At 39.4% G+C, this 19,201-nt stretch overlaps 1 protein-coding gene across 1 annotated transcript in view; it reads left to right on the top strand.

Annotated features, from left to right (window-relative positions):
- The window catches only part of HCRTR2 (hypocretin receptor 2), a 38,338-nt gene extending 21,974 nt beyond the window's left edge, over positions 1–16,364 (top strand). Inside the window, exons 2-7 of the mRNA XM_058176770.1 lie at positions 4,240–4,418; positions 7,449–7,692; positions 9,410–9,525; positions 12,873–13,093; positions 13,994–14,115; positions 16,144–16,364. Coding sequence (XP_058032753.1) covers positions 4,240–4,418; positions 7,449–7,692; positions 9,410–9,525; positions 12,873–13,093; positions 13,994–14,115; positions 16,144–16,364 — 1,103 coding nt within the window. The remainder of the gene's footprint in view (positions 1–4,239; positions 4,419–7,448; positions 7,693–9,409; positions 9,526–12,872; positions 13,094–13,993; positions 14,116–16,143) is intronic.
- Positions 16,365–19,201: the final 2,837 nt, after the last annotated feature.

Raw genomic sequence — 19,201 nt, 5'->3', positions numbered from 1 at the left:
GCCATCTGCATGTAGTGCTGCCAGGATGGGGAAGGGTTATAGATAGCAAGCAAGCAAGCAGATGTTGTCAAAATTTGGCTAGCACCAAGACATAATTGAATTGTGGTGGCGCAGTGGTTAGAATACAGTATCGCAGGCTAATTCTGCTGACTACAAGGGGTTCAATCCTCAACAGCTCAAGGTTGACTTAGCCTTTCATCCTTCTGAAATAGGTAAAATGAGGATCCAGATTGTTGGGGGCAATATGCTGACTTTATAAACCTCTTAGAGAGGGTTCTAAAAGCACTGTGAAGTGGTATATAAGTCTAAGTGCTATTGCTATAATAGACGCCTAATTTCATGACAGGATTTGGTCTGACTAAACTCTGAACAGGAACAGCAGTCTTGTTTTGCAAAATGTGGGAAGTTTTTTTTTCACCGATTACTTCACCTAAAACAAAATGCTATATTTTTCATTTTCTTTTAAAGTGAAAGCGTTACCCCATAAGGCCATGAAGTGCGCAATGATGAGATTCACATAAGATTTCGGTACAACACTCAGAAATTTAAATATAATGTTTTTTATGCCCAGTGTTTGCTACAAGTTTATTGCCTCCTATTGCTTGCTTGTTAGCTTGCTTGCTTATGTGCCATTAAATCAGTGCTGACATGTAGCAGTTATCTAGACAGATCTTTGGGGGGAGGGCAGTGGTGGATTGCTTCCGGTTCACCCCGGATCAGGCGAACAGCTAGCGGCGGTAGTTGGAGGCTCCACCCACCCACCCGGATGTTTCTACACATGCGCAGAAGCTTCTGCGCATGTGCAGAAGCATCACGTGTGCGCACCTATGAGCCGGTAGCGACAGGATTTGAAACCCACTAGTGGGATGTGTGTGTGATCTGTCCAGTGGTTGGATTCAGCCAAATTCGCACCACTTTGGGAGAACCGGTTGTTAATTTTCTGAGCAGTTTGGCAAACTGGTTGTTGGAAGAAATCATTAGAGCAGAGAACTAATGAGAGCAGTTGTTAAATTACTTGAATCCCATCACTGGATCTGTCCCTAGTCTGGCAATTTAGATCTCCCAACAGTAGTGGAGAAACAAACCAAAAAGTCACTTATGCATGAGACAGAAGAGAAACAACAGGGAGAAAACATCTTTTACATGTGCAGTAAACTCATACTGCCACTTATACTGTGTTACCTTGCTAGTATCCAAATAGCAATGCTCACAGGCCACATATTTGGGACATTTTTCTCTATTTGAGGATGTGGGCCTGATTCTAGTGTCACCCTTGAAGTTAGGTTATATTACTTTATGTGTATCTGCAAATGGGACAAAATGTCTGAGAAAACCAGAAGTGTTCTGATTGAAAGCTCATCTTTCTCTATAGGAAAAGTATTCTATATACATTGGGGTTCTAGTTCTATTGCCAAGTATTGACTGACACACGCTGGCAGAAGGAATTCACTGCACTCATTTCACACTTTTTGGTGTGAACAGAGAAAAACCATGGTAAAGCTTCTGTGTTTTTAATTGATTGATGGATTGGATTTATTCTGCATGGTTTAGATTTATTCTGATTTACTCCACCCTTCCAGCAAGAGATTTCAAAGTTTGTCTGGGGAATTCTATTGCAGTTGTTTTCTATTTGACAAAAGCAGAATACAAATTGGGACATAAGGCATTCTTTCATAGCAGCTTATCCAATAAATGCCCAGGGACATTCTTGAAATGAGAACTAGACTGTTAGTGAAATCATAATATTATTAGGTTTTTATTCCACCTTTATTACTTGATAGATAACTCAAGGCAGTGAACGCTCCTTCCTCTTCCTGTTTTTCTTAGAACAACCATGTGAGGTGGGTTGGGCTAAGAAAGAAATTATTATACCAAACTGGCTTTTTTTCCTAAGTAGATGTTTATAGAAATTCTCAATCATCCAGGTCATAGTTGTTTCAACTGGACTGTTTTTTCCTTGATTTTCCTCCCCCTTCCCATCACAACTGATGAAGCTTCTTGGATGAGAAGCGAAATGTCTTCTTTTTCTTCCTCAAGGAAAAGCCAGTCCAGTTGACCTATTGCAAAAGCACCTTTGAGACTATCCTAAGTAGGTTGAATAATAAGTGTTGCGGTCAACTCTGACCTGCAACTTTGATGATTGGCTCAGAAGTAAATTCAGTTCAGTGCAATGGGACTGATTCCATTGTAAGGTTGGGCATCAAGGCAGCTACTACCGTGTTTCCCTGAAAATAAGACCCTGTCTTATATTTTTTTGAACCCTGAAATAAGCGTTTGGCCTTATTGCCATGCGCTCAAAAGCCCAATTGGGCTTATTATCAGGGGATGTCTTATTTTGGGGGAAACAGGGTACCAAAATAACTGCTTCAAGGATAAAGCGCAGCATCACTCCCAAACTTTAAAAAATTGACAGATAGGTCTATTCTTCCATTTTAAAAACAAACTACAGACAGGCATGTTCAATATGAATACAGGCAGTCCTCGACTTACGAACACAATGGAGCCCAAAATTTCTGTTGTTAAGTGAGTCATTTGTGGAATGGGTTTTGCCCCATTTTATGAATTTTCTTGCCACTGTTGTTAAGTGAATCACTGCAGTTGATAAGTTAGTAACCCAGTTATTAAGTGAATCCGGCTTCCCCCATTGACTTTGCTCATCAGAAGCTCACAAAAGGGGATCATGTGACCCCAGGACACAGCGACGGTCATTAATATGAACCAGTTGCCAAGCATCTGAATTTTGATCACATGATTATGGGGAGACTGCAAAGTTCCTAACTGTGAAAAACGGTCGTAAGTCACTTTTTTCAGTGCCGTTGTAACTTTGAACGGTCACTAAATGAATGGTTGTAAGTCAAGGACTACCTGTACCAGGATGTTGAACCGAGGTTTTGATAAGGATATGCTGAGAAGTACATGGCACACGAAATCGCTCACAGTAGCACATTGGGAGAGCTTAGAACAAACATCACTGAAGAAATTGCCTGAGATGGGTGGCAAACAAATTGGAAGGAAGGAAGGAAGGAAGGAAGATCATTCAAAGAGAAGAGTTGGCCTCTACAGAGTGGCCCCTACTTTGAAGGCCTTTTCCTTTTCCTAGGTCAAAGTTGTTACAGTGTCATTCTTTGATGCTTATTGTGATTCTATTGTGGTTTATATTTATTGTCATGGTTATTATGGCTCCTGATCTTTCTCTCCCTCTCATGCTGATTTGGGGTTTTCATGTAGTTTTTTATATTATTTTACTCTTTATAATAACTGTTAACTCTCTACCTAGAAAATTCCTGAGGTGGAGTTCTCCAAACTCATACATAAAGAGAGTGGCATTAAAGTGTGATCAAAGGGGAAACTAGTTTGATACATGAATAAAAGAGTTCAGCTGGGATTGAAACCCATGTTGTAATCTACCTTTATTCACAGAATTTCTCTGGGTGATTGTGGGTCGCTCTCTTCTTTCCTTTGATGTATGGCCCAGTATTATGGTGGTAGAGAAAATGGAAGGAAGGATGCTATGTACACCATCTTGAGCTTCTGAAGGAAACCTGGGCTATAAATCCAAATTAAGAAATAAACAGATTAATACATTAGTGAGCTGAAGTTATTTTTTTTCTAATTTTAATTTGTAGTCTCAGTACTGCATTAAACACTAGTAGACAAGGACAATTAAAAGGCCTTCAGCTCTGTTCACTTAAATTGAAGGGATTCCACTGAACGGACAAAATGCAACTGTGCCTATATAAACCTTCCCAATATGAAGAGTGCTCTCTCTCTCTCTCCCTCTCTTTCTCTTTCTCTCTCCCTCCCTCCCCTCCCTTCCTCTCCCCTCTTTCTCCCTCTCCCTTCCCCCTCTCTCTCCCCCCTCCCCCTCCCTCTCCTTCCCCCTCTCTCCCTCCCTCCTCTCCTTCCCCCTCTCCCTCTCCCCTCTCCTCTCTCTTCTTCTCTCCCTCCCCTCCTCTGTTACCCCCTCCCATCAATCTTTGGGGCATCCTCGGCTCTTACACAATTTTTCCCTATAATTGGTTTGCCCTGCACTATGTAGGAGAGGTTAAACAGTTGAGTTTCCAAGCAGGAGGAAGAAATAGCTTGGTCAGTCAATATTTGTGGACAGTGACAAATGACAACCCTTGCTGAAAATGATGTGTATCCCTCACCAATCCTCCTTCACTATTTTGGTCTGTCTGTCTGTCTGTCTGTCTCCCAATATCTTTTCCCCTTGGGCTGACGTCTTTGCGAAATCAGTTTGTGTTGCAGTGTGGAAAAATCATCACATGAGGACTGTTACCAATTACTTCATAGTCAACCTCTCCTTGGCCGATGTCCTGGTCACCCTCATTTGCCTTCCTGCAACACTGGTGGTGGATATCACCGAGACGTGGTTCCTTGGCAACAGCCTCTGCAAGGTGATCCCTTATTTGCAGGTATTGTTTGCCAGGGTTGTGGTGCACATTGAAAAACAAGCTAAGTTGGGGGTTTGATGCTACCAAACCTATAATTCAGAAGCTAGATTGTGATTAACATATTACTTCACAGCAAAAGAAATTAGACTAAGAGGGGCTTAATTATTTCATGGTCAGAATTATGCCATTTGTAATTGTACATTTGCTATAACATCTAAATAAAGTAGAAACCAAAGCATAAAACTGTACATAGAATAAGCAAAGCAGGAAATTAATTTCTCTCTGAAGCAATCTAGAATACTTGGAAAGAAGCAAAAGGTACTACTAACAATTAAAATGTTAGCTTCGTGAAGACACTACAAGTGTGCGATAGACTGGGCAATGCCATGTTTCCAGGTATCCACAGAATAATTTTATGAAAAGCGGACAGAAAAGTGGCATGAATGAGTGTTCCCATGACCTCTACAGATAACACTAAAATAGTTTTAGGTAGTACATTCAGATGACACTCAAATACAGGTAGTCCTTGACTTACACAGTTTGTTTAGTGGCAGTTCAAAGTTACAACGGCACTGAAAAAAGTGACTTATGATCGTTTTTCACAGTTATGACCTTTGCAGCCTCCCCATGATCATGTGATCAAAACTTAGATGTTTGGCAACTGGCTCATGTTTATGACAGTTGCAATGTCCCAGGGTCATGTGATCATCTTTTTCCAACCTTCTGGTCAGCAAAGTCAAAGAGGAAATCAGATTCACTTAACAACCGCGTCACTAACTTAACAACTGCACTGATGTGGCAAAAAAAAAAGGCATAAAATGGGACAAGACTAACTTAACAAATTTCTCACTTAACAGCAGAAATTCTAGGCTCAGTTGTGGTCATGAGTCAAGGACTCTCTGTATGAATGAATCTCTGTAGTCCAGGGGTGTCAAACTGAAGGGATGCTTCCTTGTGGGACCGCCCTGAAAACAATGAAGGACCAGCCTGTAGTGCCTCTGCCAGCAAAAACAGAGCTCAGGAGGGTCATATGCAGCCCTCCCTTGCTCTGTTTTCAGCCTCAATGGCCTCCTACAGCCCTCTGCCATTGAAAATGGAGATCCCCATTCACTGGCAGAAGGCTTCAGAAGGCTGTTGCAACTGAAAATGGAGCCTTGATGGATGACATTGAGCTGGCCATGCCCATCCTGGCCACGCCCCCTCCCAGCCCATGAGGTCAAATACAATCCTGATGTGGCCCTCAATGAAATCGAGTTTGACACCCCAGCTGTAGTCAGTTCCTGATGGTTTGGTTTTCAAATGAAAATATAGAAGTTGCTATTTGTTCTGTCTCCTTCCCCACTTCGGAGCAACGAGCTGGCCTTCAGCCAGTGGATTCACGGCTCTTATCAGTCCTGGTAGAGAAATCGCAGCTGCCTGCCAAAGTTCAAACAAATGACTCACAGAGTAAGACTTTCAGCTTTCTTTGAAACGGTTCAGCTAATTTTTGCTTCCCGTAGAATAAGACCAGTCCCAAAGCTCCTTATATATCCTGTGGGGTGGGGCTCCTGCCCCACCCTTCCCTTTGATGACGCCACCTCTCTAATCTTCTGAAGCGCAGGTTCAGGGGATTATTATTATTAGCTGGGTCTAAAGGCGTAGCCGGGGGAAGGGAGGAATCAGGGGATGACGGCCTCATTACGTCCTCCGACTAGTCTGGTTCTGGCTCCTGGAGCCGGGCCAAAGGCATCGGTGCTCCCAAGGTAAGCCTTACCGGCCCTTCCCCCTCACTCTCGGAGTCACTTTTGGGCATGGGGCCAGGTTCGGGGGCTGGAGTCACAACACTATTATGTAAGACTTTCTATATGGACGAGAATGATTGAGTGAGGTTCTCCACACAATAGAGACCATACAGTTGAGATTCTTTAGTCACATGGACACTCCTGAATCTATATGACTGCAACAGCATAGAAGCCAAATACAAAGACTTCTGTGACGTCAACAGGAATGCCAACCCTGGAGGCAAAATCTCATTCCTACAGTCCCACCTCACAAGAAACTGAGTTGCCTGCAGACATGTCTGCATAGGACAGCAATGGATGACCTGGTTTCGTAACGTGCACTGCAGAAAAAGTTTCAGTAATGGCTTGTAGTGGAACCTCCCAGGAGTGAAATTCAAAATTTTCCTCTACAGGTTCTGTGGGCATGGTTTGGTCGGTGTGGCTTGGTGGGTGTGGCAGGGAAAGGATATTGTAAAATCTCCATTCCTACCCCACTCCTGGGCCAGCCAGAGGTATTTGCTGGTTCTCCGAACTACTCAAAAATTTCACTACCAGTTCTCCAGAACCTGCTGGATTTCACCCCTGGAACACCTCCCCCCCATAACAAGTTAAATCAAAATTCTCCTTCCAACCACTTCTGAACTTCGTGTTTCATGTGGAGAAGAATGAAACTCTGATTTGGGGTTTTACCAATTAGACTGATAGATCTATATAGAAATGGCATGTTCATATTATTATGAAAAAGTGAAAAGCTGTGATTTGATGTTAATGCCTTATTTTACTGTAACAAAGAGAGTCGGAAGTCAATGCTTCTTTTTCTTAACTTTCCTCACTTCTCTTTCCCATCCCCCCATCACTTTTCTATTTACTTTGTATTTTATAACACTTTATAATTTAATAAAAATGTTGATTGATTTAAAAAAACACCTCCTTCCTCCCTGCACCTAGTATATTGGAAGCACACATATGGATTGTTACTTGCCTGATTTTCTTTTGTGCTGTAAAAAACTCCCCACATCTATCAGGGAGAGAAATTTTAGCCTAACTTTCTCATGATACATCAAAATATGGGAACTGTCTTTTTGTCTGCTTTTTTAAAAATCAGTCCTATTAGCAGTGCAAAGTCATAAAATCCTGCTTTCCTGCAAATAGGACTAGGGTTAAAGAGGTTAGTGGCAACCAAGCTTTTCTGATTGTAACCATGGTGGGAGAGACTATTTCTCTGATTATACTCCTTTTGTCACTCACTGTATCTTATTTTCTGGCCTTTCTCTTCTTCTTCCCTTTGTAGACCGTGTCAGTCTCTGTTTCTGTACTGACCCTTAGCTGCATTGCACTGGATCGATGGTATGCAATTTGTCATCCGCTGATGTTCAAAAGCACAGCCAAGCGGGCCAGGAACAGCATCCTTGTTATCTGGATGGTGTCCTGCCTTATCATGATTCCGCAGGCGATCGTTATGGAGTGTAGCAGCATGTTTCCCGGATTAGCTAACAAGACTGTCTTGTTCACTGTCTGCGATGAGCGTTGGGGAGGTGAGAGCTGGTGGCTTTGAGCTTGGGCTCACTGTGTCAGGAGACAGAAAAAAGATGGCTGGTTGTAATCAAGTGTGTTTCAGAAGACTAATTGACTTTGTTGGTTGGCAGATATTTTTGTACAGTATTTAGCCTTCAGTGCTAAGAGGTGCCTTTCTTTGACTTTAATCTCTAAAGTATTAACTACAATATATCAGCCATGACACTATGGTAATTCAGTCATGTTCTGCCATTCAGGAGAAGAGCTGTTGATCACCTGATGTATAACGACGTGTAGAAGAGCTTTTGTTTACGTGGCCATGGATCTGAGTAGCTAACAGGTTGCCTGAAGTTCAGAAATCAGGAGGATTAATTTGGGGTCCAAAGTCCTCTTTTTATAAGGGCCTCTGGGTCTCCCTGCACCTATTACTGAAGACCGAGAGCCATTTCTGACATTTTGTCTTGGCCAATGATTGATCATTTTAGCATGAAATAGTTTGCTTTAAGCATGCAGAGTCCCTTAACTTCCCTACCAAACCCAATACAGTCAATAGTTTGATTTAGTTCCACTTATTCTATAGCACTCCATACTCAATAAAAATAATTGTACCCTTTACCTTAGAAAATTGTCTGCCACTTCGATCAAAATCAAAATTAGTCCTTCCGTATGTCCTCCAGACTGAATTACTGGCTATACAGATTAACAATGGTAGGAAGAATCCATTCCTTCTCCCTCCCTCCCTCCCTTCCTTCATCCCTCTCCTAACCATCATTATTGCAAAATCTGGAACACCAACTAAGACCAGGGCTTCATTTCTGAAGGACTTCCAAGATTTCCTCCCAATGGTGGGATTCAAATAATTTAACAACAGGTTCTCTGCCCTAATGATTTCTTCCAGCCACCAATTCACCAAACTGCTCAGAAAGTTAACAACCGGTTCTCCCGAAGTGGTGCGAATTTGGCTGAATCTCACCACTGTTTCCTCCCCTGCAGGACCTTCTTTAAGTCACTGAAGTTGCCCACGGAAAACTTTAATAACGATTCTAACAGCAAAACAGCAGCACTGCTTCATTTCAAAGACAGTTCCCGTGACCTTCTGGAAATGCCAGAAGAAGTTTTGGTATGCGAAAAGTACGTGCTGAGCTTCTTTTCCTGGCCAATTATAGGACCTAATATGGACCTTAAAGGCAATCATCATCAGTACTTATTTAAAATAGTTATAAACTGCCCCCTCCCTCACTTCAGGAGGAATGCGGAATTTAACATTTCCACATACTAACACATAAATTAAAACATTACAATACATCGTAAGACAGTGGCTGTACTCAATCCAGTTCTTCAGTGTCCAGGAGAATATAAGGATATTTTAAAAATATATTTTACCTGCACAGTGAATAAGGTTTGCTCTTCCATTTTGTATGAAATTAAGTCCTATTTATGTTCACCTGAACCAGCTCTTGCAGCATATCAAGAAAGGAGAATGTTTGTAGCTCAGGGTTGTTATGACGAGTCCTCGGTGCTCCCTGAGCTCACTTGTTTTCTTGCGGACATGTCGTTACCCAAACTAGGTAACTTCATCAGTGCATTAACAACACTGATGATGTTACCTAGTTAGGGTAATGAAACGTCTGCAAGAAAACAAGCAAATTCAGAGAGCACCAAGGACCCCTCATTTTGGAGCATATAATAGCAAATCAAACGAGACATTATTTATGTGCTGTTTTATTTCCTTTGCAGCTGAATTTTTCCCCAAAATGTATCATACCTGTTTCTTCCTGATAACCTATCTGGCTCCATTGTGTCTTATGGTGTTGGCCTACTTACAGATATTTCAAAAGCTGTGGTGTCAACAGGTGGGTCCTTTTGCTACGAAATCCATTTTTCGGACTTATGCCAGCTAAGCCTTTTAACCTCAAAGGAATTATGTAATTGATTGAAAGGTATAGTGATCTAGATCAGAGGTCTCCAACCTTGGCCACTTTAAGACTTGTGGACTTCAACTCCCAATTCTGGGAGTTGAAGTCCACAAGTCTTAAAGTGACCAAGGCTAGAGACCCCTGATCTAGATTGAAATAAATTATCCTTGGCAATGCAATATTTGCACCATCAGCTATCTAGCAAAAATAAACACTAAGGTAAAGGTAAAGGTTCCCCTCGCACATACGTGCTAGTCGTTGCCGACTGTAGGGGGCGGTGCTCATCTCCGTTACAAAGCCGAAGAGCCAGAGTTGTCCGAAGACGTCTCCGTGGTCATGTGGCCAGCATGACTCAATGCCAAAGGCGCATGGAATGCTGTTACCTTCCCACCAAAGGTGGTCCCTATTTTTTCTACTTGTATTTTTACGTGCTTTCGAAATTGCTAGGTTGGCAGAAGCTGGGACAAGTAACGGGAGCTCACCCCGTTACACGGCAGCACTAGGGATTCGAACCGCTGAGCTGCCGACCTTTCAATCGACAAGCTCAACAATGCCCCTAACCAAGTGTTTATCAATTTAATGTCAAAATTAAAATACTGAGGTGTTATAACATCTTGCTAGGAATAGTTATTTCTCCCCTGTATTTCCATATTTCTTAAATTATGAAGGGATAAGGAAAGAAACTGAAACATTATTTAAAATAAAGTTCTGATGAATATTTCCTAAACAAATTTCCACTGTATTAAATGCATTTTTAAAAATATAATATTAAATAAGAGTCATTGCTACTTTCATTCACGGAAAATACATTATATTTGATTTTTGAATGTAATCACTGAAATGAGCATGCTCTTATTTGTTTGCTGGTTTGCTTGCTTGTTTAAAATACTGATATAGCTGCCCAACTTCCAACTCTGGGCAGCTTCCAAAAGAACTCAAAATATATTTACTATTAGTTATTATTATTAGTTATTCTAATACAGGACTGTCAAACTTGCAGCCTGTGGGCTGGATGTGTCATGCTCTGGCCTTGCCCATGCCCAGTTTAGTGAAGGAGGAAAAAGTCACGATACGTCATGTGATGACACCATGACGACACGAGCTTGACACCCCTGTTCTAATACACTCAGTGACATTTTGATAGCAGATATATCATATTTAACTATTAGGAAAATTAACAATCATTATGTGTTTCCCTCCATCCATGGGGTTACAGCACCTCAAGAAAATCTGTTACAGTGATAGCTTGGCACTCAACTGCTTTGAAACTCATCAAATTTGGTACTCAACATATTTTGATGTGAAAATTTTGTCCCACTACCCATCATTTGCTTGGTACTCAAAGCACAAGCTAGAAATTGATGGTGTCAGCTGCCTTGTAACTCACTACATTATTATTATTTTTATTTAATTTTGTCATAACAGTATACATAAACATTGTCATAAGTAAAAATATATCATGATATATATATATATATATATATATATATATATATATATATATATATATATATATATATATATATATATATATATATATATATATATATATATATATATAAAAGTAAAGAATATATAACAAAAGGGAGAGAGAGAAACAAAGAAAAAAACTAAATAAAAATACCAATAAAAAGAAGAAAGAAAGATTTGGTCCAATGTTTGATCTTATTATTAGCCCTCGAGCGCGTGGAATACTAATGATCAATTTTTTCGTTATAATTATCATCAGCCAATTTCTAGAGAGAGAACAAGCATATCTTATCAACCCAAAATTTTAAATCTGAGGTTATTCTATCTTTCCTATATAGAAGAGCAATCTTTTTTGATGTTTCCCATGTTGAATCTATAGCTCTTCCCATAGAGGTAAATTCCAAATTTGTGATATTTAATTCTAATGTGTATTCACATCCTATAATAAACTTTATAATTTACCCTATAATAAACTTTACCCAATAATAAACTTTATAACAGGGATGTCAAACTCGCGGTGACATGTCGTCACGTGACGTATCGCAACTTCCCTCCCTTCGCTAAACCAGTGGCGGGTGTGGCCAGCGTGTGGTGCATCCAGCCTGTGGGCCGCGATTTTGACACCCTGTTCTAATACACTCAGTGACATTTTGATAGCAGATATATCATATTTAACTATTAGGAAAATTAACAATCATTATGTGTTTCCCTCCATCCATGGGGTTACAGCACCTCAAGAAAATCTGTTACAGTGATAGCTTGGCACTCAACTGCTTTGTAACTCATCAAATTTGGTACTCAACATATTTTGATGTGAAAATTTTGTCCCACTACCCATCATTTGCTTGGTACTCAAAGCACAAGCTAGAAATTGATGGTGTCAGCTGCCTTGTAACTCACTACATTATTATTATTTTTATTTAATTTTGTCATAACAGTATACATAAACATTGTCATAAGTAAAAAAATATCATGATATATATATATATATATATATATATATATATATATATATATATATATATATATAAAAGTAAAGAATATATAACAAAAGGGAGAGAGAGAAACAAAGAAAAAAACTAAATAAAAATACCAATAAAAAGAAGAAAGAAAGATTTGGTCCAATGTTTGATCTTATTATTAGCCCTCGAGCGCGTGGAATACTAATGATCAATTTTTTCGTTATAATTATCATCAGCCAATTTCTAGAGAGAGAACAAGCATATCTTATCAACCCAAAATTTTAAATCTGAGGTTATTCTATCTTTCCTATATAGAAGAGCAATCTTTTTTGATGTTTCCCATGTTGAATCTATAGCTCTTCCCATAGAGGTAAATTCCAAATTTGTGATATTTAATTCTAATGTGTATTCACATCCTATAATAAACTTTATAATTTACCCTATAATAAACTTTACCCAATAATAAACTTTATAACAGGGATGTCAAACTCGCGGTGACATGTCGTCACGTGACGTATCGCAACTTCCCTCCCTTCGCTAAACCAGTGGCGGGTGTGGCCAGCGTGTGGTGCATCCAGCCTGTGGGCCGCGATTTTGACACCCCTGCTTTATAACTATTGTGGAAACAGACTGATCCTAACAAAAAGGATCTAGATTTAGACAACATTGTTTCCCCAAGGATACCTTCTATCTTCATCCTAGGAAGATGATCACGCTAAAGATGGTCACACTCTTTCTGAACATGTAGCTATGCTCATGAGTGGAAATGGATCTACTTTGCAACTTTCGCTGAGTAATCAGTGCAAAATTTCCTTTGGGTCATTAAGATTCCGATTATTGTGTGCTGTCAAGATTCCAGGAACGTCATCCATCGTTCAGAGGAAATGGAGGCCGCTGCAATCCACAGCACAGACGCGGGAACTGGAGCCACCAGTACACTTGAGGATTAGTGTGGTGGCAGCTGAAATCAAGCAGATTAAAACCAGGAGGAAAACAGCCCGGATGCTCATGGTGGTGCTCTTGGTTTTTGCCCTCTGCTATCTCCCCATCAGCATTCTCAACATCTTGAAAAGGTACTTCCATGTACAAAGTCTGGAGATATCAAAAATAAATAGCTTGGGTATCTGTCTGGGGTGTGAAAATGTATTCAACAATAATTGGGTGGCGATGATTTCTATTGAGAGCCCTCCATGTTTACAGGTAGTCCTTGATTTATGACCGCAGCTGGAACTGGAATTTCCATTGCTAAGTGAGTCCCACCCAGTTTTACAATCTTTTTTATTAGTAATTATTTTTTATCCAGTCTGTAGAGATTCTCAGTCATCCGGGTCATGGTTGTCCCAAAGGTGCTTTTTTCAGGAGGTAAGTGGATTTTCTGTTTTTTTCTTTGAAAACATTTTGCTTCTCATCCAGGAAGCTTCTTCAGCTCTGACACGATAGTGGGGAATGCAAGGATTTATATTCCTTGCAGACAGCTGGTAATCCTCACCCTTTTAGAGGGTTGTTAAAGTATTTGGAGGTTTATCTGTGTCCAAATCCCTCTGCTGCAGCTCCCTGTCACCAGTTGGTGCCACAATTGTTCAAGTGTTGGTTTTACAGAATTTTCAAAATTTTGAATATTTTTAATGATTAATGATGACAATGTATTTAGGTATTTACTGATTGATTTAGCTGTGTTGTGCCAGCTTGTTTGGAGAGACGAGCAACTAGATAAATTAGTAAAATGCATCTGGTTCTTGGTACGTGTGGACCTTAGTCCTGTCAAGGCACAACCAATCAACATGACAATAATATATATAAGAGACGATACATAGGGAGAACATCCTTTGCAACTTCATGTTAATATAATTACGACATGACTGCACTCATCTGGAATTCAGAATTTTGATCTATATACCATATAACTATTTTATGTGTTTATCAATACCAGAAATGTGATGCGTTTTCTAACATTTTTTCTTTCTTTTTGTAAGAGTTTTTGGGATGTTTAACAATGTTGAAGATCGAGAAACAGTGTATGCTTGGTTTACTTTCTCCCACTGGCTTGTGTACGCAAATAGTGCAGCAAACCCAATTATTTACAACTTTCTTAGTGGTAAGTTGATTACTTATGCCTTTAAGTAAAAAACAACAGAGCTGAACAGTTAATGTAATTATTGATTTTGCTGTATTTATGGTCTTCTAAAAGAGAAATATGCTTTTGTCTACTGTTGTATAGAGGGAGGAAACAAAGATTTAAAGAAAATACATCATTCAAGCAATCCAATAAACAGATCTAGTATTTGAGTACACATTGCTTATATATATATATATATATATATATATATATATATATATATATATATATATGTTTTCTGAGGTTTTCGCGGGTGTTTGTATGTAGGTCTTTGGTTATTCGGGTTTTCCCCCGCGTAAAATTGGAAGTGTCTTGGCGACGTTTCGACGAAGTCTCATTCGTCATCTTCAGGCTTCAGCTTCGTGCTTCTGGGAGCAAAGAAGCTGAAGCCTGAAGATGACGAATGAGACTTCCTCAAACGTCGCCAAGACACTTCCAATTTTACGCTGAGAAAACCCAAATAACAAAGATCTATATATATATATATATATATATATATATATATATATATGTATACATATATATATATGTATATATATATGTATATATATATACACACACATACATACACACACACACACACACACACACACTTCAATATCAAACAGATTTTTACTTTTAGTTTTCCATCAGTTGCAGTCACACAAAAAACAAACAATGGACAAATTTCAACACAGCAGAAAATCTGCCTAATATTGATTGATTGATTTGATTTGATTTGATTTCTAAAGCTGTCCATCTAAATCAGGGACTCTTGGCAGCTTATAATTCTGAAAATATAGTACAATAAAAACAATTTTAAGAATATAGTATGAGGTGTGTTCTCCTTGATACATAGGAGATAGTTATTTCATTCCTCATTAACTTCTTAACTAATGATCAAGTTCAATAACTTTTTTTATATATCTCTTTTTAAATTTGTTGGTACTTGAACTAAAAAGAAGGAATTGGCCTTCACCAACATGTTCCTCTGCAAAACAATCCCTCCTGCAATCCCTAATGTTAAAAGAGCCCAGTAGTTCTGGATTTAAACTGTGGGAGCTCTGGTTTGAATCCCCCCACTATCAGAGAGCTCATGGGTGATTTTTTTAAAAAAATAGTCTCACTCAGCTCAATCTAGATCACTTTGGGGATATATATATTCACAAAAACCATACTGGAGAAAAATAGAAAAATAAATGCAATCTGATAATAAAGGCTTCTGTACTTCCCATTGCGTACCAAGAATGATTAAATGTTGAAATCTTTTGCCCAGGATGCTTATGACAGGCTGAAAGGGTGATTTCCCTGCTGTTTGCTTTGGTTTGCTTAATACAATCCTATCCTATCCTATCCTATCCTATCCTATCCTATCCTATCCTATCCTATCCTATCCTATTCTATTCTATTCTATTCCATTCCATCCCATCCCATCCCATCCCATTCCATTCTTTGCACCTTTAAGACAGCACAGATGTTCAAGCCCTGAGCTCAGTTTAAAAAGATGGTTTTGCTACATGCTTCATCAATTCTGCACACAGGAACTCAAAATCGGAATCATAACTGGATACATAAATCATCTTAGAATACCTGTCAGCCTTCTCAGGTAGAGCGACAGGAAACATGACCAGATTAGCTAATTATTGTTAGGCTACATTAACAGAATCTTACAAGTCCGAAAATACAAATCTCCTATCATCTCCTTTACAGCCTGACAATCCAGAAAGGAGTCTCTGCTGAGCCTCTTTCTCCACCCATTATGCAGCTTTGGGCTACGCTCCCTCTTATCTGACTGTTTCTTAGGCAGCATCTCTTCTTCCCTGCCTTGCCTCCCAAGGCCATTCCCCATATACCATTACATCACCTGTCGCAAAGCTGCCATCTCGTTGCCTTCTCTGGATTATGCAAATCACATCAGACACTTTGAACGGAAAAGAAACAAATGTAGGAATTGTGTTATGCATGCCCTGTTTGGGAGGACGTGGTCTGGCTGCTTCTTCATGACGGTCTTGGTCTTTGATTCGACAGGAAAATTTCGGGAAGAATTTAAAGCTGCTTTTTCTTGCTGCTGCTTTGGTATTGGCCATCACCAAAATGCCCCACCCAGAGGAAGGACAAGCATGGAGAGCCGGAAGTCCTTGACGACTCAGACCAGCAATTTTGATCAGGCTGCAAAGCTCTCAGAACAAGTTGCCTTGACTGGTATAGTCTCACTGCCCACAAACAGCCCTGGATTTGTTGGGAGCTGATATCGATGGCTACTTTCTGTGATAAATCAATTGTCAATCGATCTGTGGATCCAGTTATCTTTTGGTCCAGGGACCAAAAACCTTGAAAACCGCAAAGTGAAATAACAGATTATAACAAAGATAAAATAGACTAATATACAAAATTGGATGATTTTTTTTAAAAAAAGAAAACAACTTTGTTTGGAAAAGTATGTGATTTTTCCTAGCATATATTATTTAACTTTAAGAAATGATTGTTGGGAGACACATTTGCACTCATTTTCATTGGTATGATCTGCTGATGGGCTTGGTTCCTATCCAAATAATGTTTCATTGTAAGATTTAAATTACAAATAATCAGAAGGTGTTGAACAATGAAATTATTATGAAATAATAAGACAATCAAACGGTATAGAAAGCATGTAGTGTTTTAATGCTTTTATCAGTGGCCATAGGAAGAGTATGTATTTTCCCTGTGTAATGAATGTATTTTGTGTGTATGCATGTAAGTTCTTTTGCTATCTTATTCTTCGACATGTCTTATGCCCCAGCAAGTTGGCTCCCATTCCACTCTGTTCTCAGAGAGTTAAACTGACAAACAGATTAAGAGCTAAATCCTTTATTTTTCTTTCCAACTTTTGCTTACAATTAAAAAAGGTCAGGTCATTTCTTCCATTCTCATTTTATACCAAATTTTTCAGTATGGTCTGATGTCCTGTTGGTTAATGGTGAACTTATTCTTCATGTCTAGAAGCTTGTGTAATCCAAACAGATGGATATGCTGGAAATAACAAGCACAGAAAATGCTACTTCTAAGAGTCATTCACTTTACTTTGGAAAGGGGGTCACTCAGAGCAGAAGAACTTTTGGCATCCTGGCCCAGACAACTGAAAGGACAGAAATGCCTCTTTAAATTGCAATTGGAAATTAATACCCAGTCCAGATTCCTTGTATGCTTTAGCTTCTATTTGCTTAGAATGCTGTCTAAATAAATAATTACTCTAATTGCCTAATACTGTATATTAATATTTCTTTTTTAATTTTTGATGAACATAAAGTCAGTGAATCTAAAGCTTTCAGGAAGGGGGTGGAGAGAATGGGGGGGATAAGTGAGGGAAGGGGAGGAGGAGGGGAGAGAGAGAGAGAGAGAAGTAGATAGATAGATATAGATTACAAATAGCTTACAATAGATATAGATGATAGCTAGCTAGCTAGCTACTACCTAGCTAGAGATAGATAGATAGATAGATAGATAGATTACAAATAGATTGCAATAGATATACATGATAGATAGATAGATAGATAGATAGATAGATAGATAGATAGATAGATAGATAGATAGATAGATAGATAGATAGATAATAGACAGATAATAGATAGAAGATAGAGATAGATGATGGATGTCTATGGGAATTTTCAGTCAGCTAGGTACATAGTTGTCCAAAAGTGTTTTTTTCAAGAGACAACTGGACTTTCCAGTTGGCTTTTGAAAAAGCATTTTCAGGACATAGAGGGTGGGGGGGAGAGAGATTTGTTAGATAACATATATCATTAACACAACAGACTTTCAAAGATCACCTATACTGTTCTACACTAGTAGATTAAACATATTTTTGTTTCTATATTTTTCCTAGCAACATCTATCTCACCACATTCCCAAACACTAGCAATTATAATAAGTTCAGTTTATGGAACTGTTTTGACCTGCTGCCCAAACATCATTTCCTTCACTTCCACTTAATTTATATAATAGCAATTCAATAAAAACGGTTTTTGCTCTTTCCAGAATTCCAACAACTAATCAACTACTGCGCTGAACTGCATTTGTATGCCTTGTTTTCCACCATATTTCACATTTCCTACAGCTTTATAAGTATCAATGTCCTTCCCTGCTCACCTTCTCCAGAGTTTGGACCAACTTTCAATGCCCTTGAACTTTTCCTGCTCATTTACGATTATGAGAATCACTGACTAATAAAATCTAGAGAGCTGTTGCTCCTCTGCTGTTGCAGAATGATGCTTATATGTGCCTTTCCTCCCACGTTTACAGATTTTTCTATGGTTATCAGTCTGGGAGCACAGTACACAACACAGCAAATTTCACATTTGTTTCAGTGATAAATGATGCCCTTGGACTTTTTGCAACAGAGCCAAGAGGATGCCTGCTTTCACCCTAGAGAAGATCTAATTCTCTTTTAATCATCAGAATAAAGTTAGTTTTTCTTCAGGACCATGAAATTTGAGCTTATTTCCCAGCCTCACTAAAGCTCAGTCAACCAGACCACAATGTTGGCTTAGCATGATGTGCAAGCCCAATTGAGGTGATTAGCTTTTGGATCAGTGTGCTGTCTGAACCCAGAAAATTGGGTTCAGTTTCATTTAACCGTATAGCATGTGTTCAGGAGTCATGTGCACCACGGGTGTGATGAATTATAAGGAAATTCAGGCACAGAAGGAAATTCAGGAATCAAACCAAAGGCGAATTGGCTATTTTCCTGGCTTTAATGAAAGAGTAGCTCGTTATTCAGCGAGCATATTTGATCAGCAGTTAACTTTATCGCAGCCTGGACCTCTCCCAACAGGTGTGAAAGAGAGAGAGAGAGAGAGAGGCTGTGCTAGCTCTCCAGCAGCGCAGAGCCGGCAGGTAGGGGGGAGGGCGGACGGGCGTCCCGCCGATTCTGATTGGATCAATCGCAAGCGTTTGCTAAGAGCGGAGCGCTGTCCGACGGAGCGTGGTATTGAAATGACTCCTTGTGTTTAAAGGGAGACTTTAAAGAGAGGATTAAAGGGCAACAGGTAGTTTGCTGTGCTCAGCCTACTTGGAACTTCCTCAGCCATGAACTCCATTCTGTTCGGCG

The sequence above is a fragment of the Ahaetulla prasina genome, chromosome 1 (genome assembly GCF_028640845.1).
Source record: "Ahaetulla prasina isolate Xishuangbanna chromosome 1, ASM2864084v1, whole genome shotgun sequence".
NCBI lineage: Eukaryota > Metazoa > Chordata > Lepidosauria > Squamata > Colubridae > Ahaetulla > Ahaetulla prasina.
The sequence above is the reverse complement of the archived record's forward strand: the minus strand, read 5'-3'. Positions and strand labels throughout refer to the sequence as shown.